The 10,871-nt window shown below is 42.5% G+C and overlaps 1 protein-coding gene across 2 annotated transcripts; it reads right to left on the bottom strand.

Annotated features, from left to right (window-relative positions):
- Positions 1–332: 332 nt before the first annotated feature.
- PTGES2 (prostaglandin E synthase 2) lies at positions 333–9,757 on the bottom strand. 2 transcript variants are annotated; one of them, XM_024192958.2, is made up of 7 exons: positions 9,481–9,757; positions 7,354–7,548; positions 6,438–6,493; positions 4,934–5,086; positions 4,065–4,265; positions 2,929–3,046; positions 333–2,112 (listed from the first exon to the last, which is right to left on the bottom strand). In XM_024192958.2, the coding sequence occupies exons 1-7, from the start codon at positions 9,754–9,756 to the stop codon at positions 1,960–1,962; spliced, it is 1,152 nt and encodes a 383-aa protein (XP_024048726.1). In that variant the 5' UTR covers position 9,757; the 3' UTR covers positions 333–1,959. The 2 variants fall into 2 exon arrangements, with proteins under 2 accessions (XP_024048726.1, XP_024048727.1); XM_024192959.2 differs by lacking the exon at positions 7,354–7,548.
- Between the last annotated feature and the right edge of the window lie 1,114 nt (positions 9,758–10,871).

Here is a 10,871-nt window from a genome sequence, read left to right as displayed (position 1 = left end):
GGACGTGTCACTATGGGAACGCCGGGCAACAGGCGGGTGGCGTGGGGGCGGGGCAAGGCTGCGCTAAGATGGGGGTGGGGGCTGAATCAGGGCCAGAGGAGGGAGGGGCGGGGGGGGGCAATTGCACAGGGTGGGGATTGGATTGGGGCCCCCGGAGAGCAGCTGAGGTAACCTGCTCAGCCTGGGGCCAAATACTTCTTGGCAAGTCCCCAGGGAAGCTCTGAAGCAGTGATGGCTCATTTACACATCTGTCATAGCAGTGTCTTCTGGCCCCGTAGTCCTCAGGGAGGAGGGATGATTGTTAATCAACAACTATTTAACTAGATCAGAGATTTAAAACAACAAAAACATTTTAATTAGACTAATCCATCTCCCTGTCATATCCACACATGTTCAAACATTGCATGAAAAACCATCTGTAATTTTTAACACTAAAACATTGTACGGTTGAATGATGGTGTAGCTGTACTTAAAGATAGCTAAGTGCAGAAGTGCTTAAATAAATGTAGCCAGAGAGCGTAGCAGCAGTTGGTTTTTATTGCAAATACTCTCTTCCTCTCCCCACTACTACTCATCTAGTCCACACTAGAATTTGCACCTCATTTTCCTTCTGAAGTATCCATAGATACTAGGTTCAGGACAATAAAACACACCTGTATCACACACTGATACTTATGACTGATAGCGAAAAGCAGTCTTCTGCTAATACAAAGTACAAGTTTCTGCATTGATGACAGATGTCATCTACAACCTCACTTTCCCAGATAACCAGTTTCCTTGAAAAGTGCCCATGATACCATGGAAAGGATTGTTACAAGTGGATAACAGGGAAATTAAAACCTGGGACCATTCAGAGGATCTCTCACCCTCCGGCCTACAGCTAGAAGTGAAAGGATTCCCTGCATCTTAGCTCACCAAGACAGGTACCAACTGGCATTTCTGCACTGCACTAGTATTAGCCAGAGCTCAGTGAAGAAATACTAGTTCCAATAAGTTCACACTGTACAATGTGGCCTACAGCAATAGCTCCCACCTCCACGCAGCAAAGCCTTTGGTGCTCTTGCATTACAGAAGCATCTAGAGAGCCACAGAGGATTGCAGAATTCACTAGCACTCACTCGATAACAACTGATCATATGGAGTATTTCCAGGAACACTTTTCATGTAACTCATAATAGGAAGCTTTTTTCAAATCATTTTGCAATAATTCTTTCTTCAGCCTACGTTGTGCTCTCTGGGTCTCTATCTATTGATAGATAAGAAACCCTAGATGCCATATACTGCATAGAAAGAGGAACCGAGCCTGTATTGTCACTAACAATCCAGAATCAGCTGTTGAAATAACAGTTTAAATGGAGATCACCCTGAAGACTGGAAGCACATGGCCTGCACACAGCAGGATCTTTTCCATCATGCAAAGGAATTCCTTCCTCACTGCTGCTGATTCCCCCACTGCCCTCAGCACTGTACTTAAATATTGCAGGTCAAATCTTAATGCCACTTAAGAGTTACACAGTACCTCAAATAGTCAGGAAGACACTCAGGACAACTCGGACAAGTGGAGATACAGCCTGAAGTCAACCCTGGACAGACCTCAAATATTTGCTTTTGTTCCAGGGTCCACTAGCCAGTATAGTGGTTTCTTTTTACAACATATTCTTAGTATGGGGCTCACCAAGAGAAAGCCAGTTTGCTGCACTCTGCTGTTTAAATCAGAACTTACCCTCCACTCCAATGAGGTCCCAGGTCAGCATCTTTTGCATGTTCCTATTATTCTAAATGTCATATGTACTTTGCTGTGCATACCTGTCCCCTCCTGCTCTCTTGGTCTCACAAAACTCCTTATTAGCTCTAAGCTGGACAATTCACCTGCTTGCACGTCAGTCCAGGGGGAGGGGCCAGTGCATTTTATTTTTAATATAGAAGGTATTTCCTTTAATGTTTTTCTGTGCAAGGATTTTAGTAAAGCGGCTGCAGCAGTTGCCAGTTCGTGACTTCAGCCTCTCCAATAGCCTTCTCCATGCGATGGTACCAAGGCTGAATCTTGGTATGAGTCATCATGTCATCATAGGCTTCCAGCCCTTCCATGACCCGGAGGACCCCATACACTGCCTGTGCCAAGAGAGGAGAGAGTTTGGAATTAGTACAGATAACAGTAACTCTAAATCTGGAATGGAGGCGACTTCAGATTTAAGTGTCCCAAAACTTTACTCCCTTCCTTATCACCTATTCCACCTGTCTTATTAGCAGAGATTATTGAGACAGTCACAGACATTAGATGGCTAAATAGGAATTGCCTAACAAAATGGGCAAGATTTTTGGGAGATGGAGTAAATGAAAAGTGATTACAAGATCTGGTACAATATCCAGCTCCGTATAAACTCTTTATGGAGACATTGCTTCAGAATAAAACAAAAACCACTATCATTATTTATAATGAGAGCTAATGATGCAGGAAATGGTTTAAGGCTCAAATCCCAAAGTCTGATCTATGCATGCCAACCTCATGACCCTGTCCACTGATGTCAACAGGGCTCATCTCCAGTTGCAGACATGGAAGCCTAGTTTGTAAACTGCTTTTGTCATTACTTCAGATTGACTGATAATTCCCTACTCTGGGAAGTCATGATGTTTGTAAGGTATGTGCTTGGAGTATATTTCCCAGTGGAAAGGCGATTGACTGGCAGGCTTTCTACACACACACAGCCATATTGTGCAATGGAGTAAACATACTCACCCCTTACTTGTAATACACTATTTGACAACACAACTCTCACCTCCCACATAAGACACTCAAATGATATATCTAATATACAGACCAAGAGGCTATAGCACATATTTTATACATAATCATAGTCACATCTATATCATACTATATGCATGATAGATGATAATTTAAATACAGAGACCAAGGGTCTTGACCATTACCAAGTCAGCGAGATTCGGCTGGCTGCCACCCATGAATGGTCTGTGTTTGCCAACAGCTTTTACCCAGTCATTGGCTGCTTTGTACAAATCTTCTCGGACATTATCCTGGAGCTGGTGCCTGTATTAAGAGAAAATATATAGTGTCCTCTAACTGGTTCATTTATCTCTTTAATCTTCTCCTCCCATTACTCTTCCCATGGATTGATATATGGCTGGGGACAAGGAATGCATTTCAGAGAGTGAATGAAAAGGCTTGGGTATTTTTAAAGAGGACTATGAAGTAACTTGTGTGCATAAGCATCTCTTTCATTCAGAAGGTTAGAGGGCTCAAAGAAGTCCATAAATACTTAAAGTTGATTAAGTGGTTAAGGAGCTATTTGCTCTAGTGGTTAAAGCAAAGGACCAGAATTCTAGAAATCATGGACAGCAATTCTTTCTCAGTCACTAACTCAGTGTGTCACACTAAACAAGTCAAGTCTTGACCATTCCTTGGTTACACCAATTGATAAACTGGATTAAAGAAGGCACTTGTATTGGAAAGACAGCAGAGATCTAAAAGGGAAAGAGCTCCTGGCCTTACTACTCAAATGGTGGGGCTACAGTGAAACTAGTTCCACTTGTAGTGATCATTCAGTTCATGGGAATAAAATATTACTTCCCAAAAGCCAGTTTCTGATTGTTCTGATTAGTGGAGATTTAAGTTGCAACGATCAAACAAGTATCAATTCCTTTGATATTTTCAAATGTAGGAAAGGATTTTGCACCACTGAATGGCATTCAACTGTACAAGAACATAACTGGTGCTCCATAAACTGTAATAACTGGAGTGATCTGCCTTGGAGCTAATGTTAAATTAAAAATATGTCCTTACAGAAATGGAGATTTTGCCTCTGCATGTCTGATTTGAAAAATATTATGGTTCCACATATAGCGATCATTCAGATACAATGATCAGAATGGGGGGAGTATCCAAACTGATCCTTAGAACAGAATTGCATTTTATTTGCAAGGAAAATGCCTATTAAAATGTGTTTGAGACACAGAGTTTTACTGTTTGAAGTTCATGGCTAAGGGTAGTTAAAAAACAATGGGACAAAGACATTCCCTTGCTGTGTGACTGGGTCAGTGGTACCAACCTGCTCTTCAGCCTCTTGCCGATGAAGAACATGGCAACGGCCCCCACGTACTTGGCAAAAAAGCCTTCCACGGTGCCAAACTTGCCCTCACGGACAATGTAATCGAAAGAAGCCAGGGCTTCCCTAGGTGTGCGGTAAACATTGGGGGAGATGAGGTGAACAAGCCAGTCATCTGCCCATTTTCGCCACTTCATTTCCTCCCTGTAGACATCCCAAGAAAGTAGTTTAAGTGAACAAGGTGGAAACATTGAATCAGAGGAGGAGGATGCAGCTGATATCAGAATAACAGGAGCTGGAGCTTCTGCAAAGGACGAGAGTGCAACCTAGTTCACATCCAGTCTGCTCCACTGGTAATATCCCTGAACTGTCCTCAGGAGGGATCTCCTCCACTGAGGTGCTCTAATGCCAAACTCCAGCTGGATGAGACAAACTAAAGCTCTAGATTCTCTTTCTATTATTGCAAGCAGGCTGGATGGCCCATGAGGAACAAGTGTCCCACAATCATGGGTTTTCCCCAACATAAGTCAATCCCAAGTGACCCTTCTGTCTAACTCAGGAGCCCAAAGGGACATCCCTCTCTGGGAAGAAGGCAGGGAGGAGAGAAAGCAAAGGAGGAAATTGGTGCAATGGTTGAGGCTCAGAGTACACCAAGGGGGGCGGGGGGAAGGAGAATTTCACATAGAAGTATTACATTTTGCAAGTTAAACAAATAAATTACTTGAAACAAAACCATTCCAGTTATTTAGGGGGTGTCTGATATGTATCACGTCAAGAGCAGCATTAGGAAGATTCTGTTTGTGTTCTGCAAGATGATACAGGAGGGGTGCTGTGAAACCAACTCAGAGACCCCTAGCACATGAAATGCTTACACCCTAGCTTCTTTGATGGGGTACACATGCTGGGTCTCCATTTCATCCAGCATGAGCCAGTATTTGTTCCCATACTCCGTCACCTCCTTGCCCCGCTCATTCACAGCTTTCATAGGAGGATAAAATGACACAATCTCTTCTAAACTCTTCTTCCTGAGGGGAGAAACACAGTCAGAACCTGCATGGTCTTCTCCATGTGTTACTGAAAAACAGTTGCGAGGAGTCCTCTTTTTGGGGCAACAAAACACTGGCTGCTCTAACAATAGAGACTTCCATAATGAGGTAGCTCAGGGGCTGTAAATCTAAGTGCAGTCTGTATTTTCTCATTCAGAATTCCTCTCCATCCTGAAGTGCAGTTAGTCACAACAGTGACTGTACAAAAAATTGCTGATTTTAATGGCACTGTGGAGCTGATACAGCTGTGGGAGAGCAAACTAGAGCCTAAGGCACCATAAGGAAACCAGATTCCAATAGTGGAATATTCTATTACTGCTGATAACGTACGAGAAAGAAAGATCATGGCTACATTTCTAGATCTCAGGATGAGATTGGCCGTTAGGGGGAAATAAAATAAAAAACAAAACCAGCATAGTGAGCAAATATACAGTTAAAATACTTGTCCTTTGGTTGTAATTCTTCCCCCACAGTGTACAAGTAACTTCCACTGGCTTCAGTGCAAATTGTTTGAATCCTGCATGCGGGTGGGAGCAATAATGCCAGTGAACTTTAAAGTCTCACCTTCCCCCCTCTAGCATCCTTTGACTTTCCAGATCTGAGCAAATTTGATCTGGAATCATTGATAGAACATAAATGTGTCATTTTTAGAGAGGTTTCAGTCTGAAAATTGACTCTATACATGCACGTTATACACATTATTATCCCAGATAGATCTTTACTGTAATGTATTGTAGTAACATTGAAGTGTGTGCATGGATGCAAGACTAAGAGGAAAATGCACTTAATGTATATGAAAAGAAAGGAGTAAAAACACACTGAAGCCACATACGTTAAAATGCACTACTATGAAATAGCTCAATGCAAGAAACCAATGAGAGAGAGAGAGAACATGTAAATTTCATTTCAAATAACCCATAGTTAGTATTAACCAGACTCCAGAATAGTCAGCTGCAGCTAACAATGTCTCTCATGGTTAAATTTCTATATACACTGATGTTCTCTATACTGGGGGGGGGGGGGGGGGGGGGTGGAGGAATAAAAGTACAAGTTGTCCCAGATATAATATCGCCTCCATCTCCATTTCTTACTCAAGCTCTTTGTAACCTGGATCTAAAGAGCAGGCTACAAGAGCAGCAAGTTGATTTATTTCCAGATATTCTGACTGGCCAACAAAAGAAAAAAAAAATCAGAGGAAGGTTTAACTCATTTAATTTTTGGACTAACTTTTAAATCTTCTTTGTGCAAAGGCGGAATTCTGAATCAAAAAACACCTGAGCACTCGCTCACACACACACACACACTCTCTCTCTCTCTCTTACTTACTTACCTGGAAATGAGATAGGTCTTTACTGCACTGATGATCACTGAAGAGTCATTCAGTTGCTGCAAAATAGAATGAAAATAAACTTAAAAAGAGAAGTTGATGGAGCTAAGCAGGAGGAGCTCATAACAAGCTCTGCCAACTGAATCCTTTAGGGCTTAAGTAGTCCCCAAGTCTCTTCTTCCCTAAACTTCAGTTTATTTCCATAGGCAAATCTGCTATACTACAGCCATATATCTATTCTTCTGCTTGTTCTAGACAGGCCAACAGCAGAAACCAAAGTAGGTTTCAGTTTGAGCCACTGGAATTCCAGGGGGCAAACCAGCATGGTAAGAAAATACACCTCTACCCCTATATATAACGCGACTCAATATAACATGAATTCAGATAGAACGCGGTAAAGCAGTGCTCCGGGGGAGGCGGGGCTGTGCACTCAGGCAGATCAAAGCAAGTTCGATATAACCCGGTTTCACCTCTAATGTAGTAAGATTTTTTGGCTCCCAAGGACAGCGTTATATTGGGGTAGAGGTGTATACGGTTAAAACACTTGTCCTTGGGTCATAATTCTTCCCCCATAGAGTACAAGTAACTCCCACTGACTTCTGTGCAAACTGTTTGAATCCTGCATGGGGGTGGGAAGAATAAGACAAGTGGACTTTAAAGTCTCACCTTCCCAAACTCCCTAGCAGCAGCATGGCTTGTCACTGCTAGGGAACATTGGGCATTGTGAGTGCTCAGCAAAATACAGTAAGAGAGAGGCTAAGGAAGAGGTAGCTAAGTATACAGCCATAAAATGAGGAACAGGATGCGAAGCACCCTTGGAAATAAAGTATCAATCTACAGGCTTCACCTGCACTTGGCTAGTGACCCAGTGCTAGATGTAAACCCAAGAACCATGGTTATTTGAGAAGCAGAGACTCACCAGAGCGTTTCCAGCGTTGGCTAAAAGGATGGGCACCTTTCTGTAGGAGGAGAATTTGATCTCCTTCCTCATTACCGGGTTCACCTCCACAATTTCATAAGGCACCCCATGGTAATCAAGGAAGGCTCGCACCTTACTGCAGAACGGGCAGGTTTTGTATTGGTACAGGGTCAACTGCAGGCTACCTTCAGGGAGCTGAGGGAGGAAAATGCCAGAAGTTTGTATGTTCAACTCAAATATCGCCTCCTCCCCCGATCGATTTATTTGTATTCTAAATTGCTGTTGCTGATATTGGGTGTTCAGATCATAATCTGGCCATCCAAATCAAAGCTCACATCCCTGGTTAACCAGCATTTTCTTCCAATGACATTATAAATATTTAACTTTTTTGTATAATTAATATCTAATTTTCTAAATATCCCCATATCCCTTTGTAGTAACTCCAATCTCTTATGAATATATGGTTTTGCCAACTGAATCCTATAGGTTAGGGACCAAGCCATCATAAGAATGACATTCACAACACCCCTTTCTACACACAAAAATCCAACCATCCAGCCTAAGAAAATTAAACAAATCAACCTTAAAACAAAACAAAAAAAAAACCTTCAAGTAATAAAACCCACAAAAATCAAAATCAAAACCAAAACCCATCCCCCAAGCAGAGTTTTTATGCTGCAAAGGGAGAGGTGTCAGAGATTCCATGAAGTCCACTAGAAACTTTGCTATTGTTATCTATTTTACGTGGAAGATGCTCAAATACTACAGCAATGGGCAGCAGTATAAAACCCTACATTTGACATTAAAATAAATAAATAAATACCAGTGACATGCCAGGAAGTAATGACTTTTTTTGTTTGTTTGGGGTAACAGTGGTTGCAAGGTATTGGTTGAGAACATATAAACACAGAATCTGATCTTGAATTGTTTGCACACCATATCTTCACTGAGAATGCTGGGTGCACAAGGAATAAAGGATCAGTATTAGGCACAATGCAATTACACAACAGACATTTAATGTGCCTTGCTTACTAGTCATACATTATAAAACACATGCCACCATTTTACCTTGTTTCTCACTTCCATAATACCTCAGGGTATTTGTGGGAAGTCATTAGTTGACGGAAAGCCCTATGTAAGCATACAGAATTGTTGTTTTCCCTGTCACTTGACAACTACTTTTCTTTTTATTCATTAAAAGCAATTTTTATAGTTGCTCAAAGAGGATAATGTTGGGTAGTTTAGGGCTAGATTTTAATACTTTAAAATGTTGTTTCCTAACAACATCTAATATTAAGGATGTGTGTGTTTCGATCAATAGAAAAAGTCTGCTATGTGTATTTAAACTTTTTCTTGAAGGGTTTGCCACCCCCAAATACTGCAACATTATGCTAGTGTAGGAGAACCAGAAAGTGACCAGACTAAAAACAAAATTGAAACTAACAAGACTATTTTCTTTCTACTGACTAAAGTTAGGTATGTGTGTATGTCTTGAAGGATCAGGGTCTGTAAGTGTTTAGTTACACAAGAGTTATTAGTAAAATTAGTAGACATTATTTGTTTAGGATATTGTAACCTGATGGCATCACTTGTATATTCTATATCACTTAGCATGTCATTCATCCATAGGCATGGAAAACATTAGCTGATTGTTTTTAAAGTAGCAATTAGTCTATCCAGGGAAAGCTACAAAAGGATTTGCAAAGACAGTAAATAGAAAAAGCAGCCACAGATCATTTGAGACCATTATAGCCTTTTAATCTGGAGAATCAGCTGCAGGACATTAGAGGGGAAAATACTATCTGAAAATGAACAAAAATAGAAATGTCATATAGGAGAAGAAATCTGTGACCGGGTAAGGAAGAAACCATTTTCAAAGGTTCTTCCTGCCATGCCACCCCCTTAAGATTTCATTAAGGATGGGAGCCACGATCTGTGTGCACCCCAAAAATGGAAGATATTTGGGAAGCAGTATAAAAACCAGATTGCACGGGAAGGAGTATCGTTTCAGAATCATTTGTAAGCGGGGGATGGGAAAACACCATGGGGCCCGGTGTCCTTAGGGATTGCAAGGGGCTCCTGGATTGCCAGCAGTATTCCTAAAAGGGGGGGGAGGCGGGAGGTTACCTCGGCTGCCTGCTGCTCTGCAAGGTGCTCCTGGGCCTGCAGGGGATACTGGAGAGTCTGGAAGAGGCCAAAGGTGCCCCCCAGGGCAAAAGCAGCCCCCACCAGCATGCGGCTGCCCTTCAGTGCCCGGGCCCGTGCATAGCGTCCTGTCCCAAAGGGGACACAGTACCCCCTGCTCTGGGCCCGCAGGAGCCCCATCCCAGCCGCCTGGCCAGCAGCCCTCAGTCTCCACGGGAGCTGCCCCAGGCACCTCCAGCCACTGCACGCTGCTGCCATTTTCGCTCCACGGGGGAGGGGAAAAACAAGGAGGGCGGGCCTCTACACCAAGCACCAGAGGCTTTAAACCAGAGCAGGGGAGGCCCTAAGGATAGAGCGCCCCCGCTGGGCTTGTTTTTTGATTGGTTGGTTGGTTTGTTTGCTGTGCCATCATTTCTTCCCAGATGCAGATAAGGGCCAGCGTCCACATACAAAAGCGGGGAGGGCTGGGAAGCAAGGCGGGCGCCCCCCCCCGGGGAGAGAACATTTGCCTCCCCAAATGATTCCCTAGCCCCCACCATCATTGTCAGAAAAGCCAAACTATGTACAAAGTTATACTGTACAATGTTAAGCAAGGAGCAGATTGGAGAGATTTCATTTGTTAGATAACTTATAGAATCATAGAAAAATACTGACTCAGTAGCCACAACTTATTTTCAAGGGTCCAAGTATTTCTAAGGGTCTAATTACTCCTGGAAGGTTGTTTTGTAAATAGCGATATTCAGGGGCCCCAAAATACCCATTTGCCTCTCCAATAATGGGACCCTAGAACTACCCTGATTGGAAATGGTTATAAATGGCACACATAAGCTGAAAAAATAATCACACTGTAGCAGAGAATGTAACATTCAATGTAATAACCCATGCGAGGATGACAAAGTGCTATAAAATCCTGCTAGGTTGGATCAGGGGCTCTCAAACATTTTCATAGTGTGGAATATATTTTAACACAGAGAGAGTCTCATGAACACCTCCTTTCCTATTGCTCATAGTGTGGACGACCTCCTCTCCCATTTATTATCATGTACAATCTCTGCAGGGACTAGGGCAATTGCTTATGGAAAAGTCATATCTGGAAAGTATCAGTGGATGTTTAACTGTCTGATGCAATTGTTTTTTTCCTTTTGAAAACAAAGAATCAAACCCACCACCTGCTTTTACTCTTAATTTTATCGGCTCCTCCCATGTTTTTTATTAATCTCTCTCACTGACACATTCTCCTCTGCTGTCTAGACCCTTTTCTTTCCCTCTGCATGGGGTTCCCTAGCAGTTGGTTCCCTGCTCCCTGACTATGCTGCCCAGCCACCAACTTCTTTTCTTCACCTAGCTCTCCTGAAAATATTACCTAGCTGTCA

This window comes from Terrapene carolina, unplaced genomic scaffold, assembly GCF_002925995.2.
Source record: "Terrapene carolina triunguis isolate 2854851 unplaced genomic scaffold, T_m_triunguis-2.0 Scaffold238, whole genome shotgun sequence".
Lineage (NCBI taxonomy): Eukaryota > Metazoa > Chordata > Testudines > Emydidae > Terrapene > Terrapene triunguis.
Note: the sequence above shows the minus strand (reverse complement) of the source record. Positions and strands in the feature narration are given on the sequence as shown.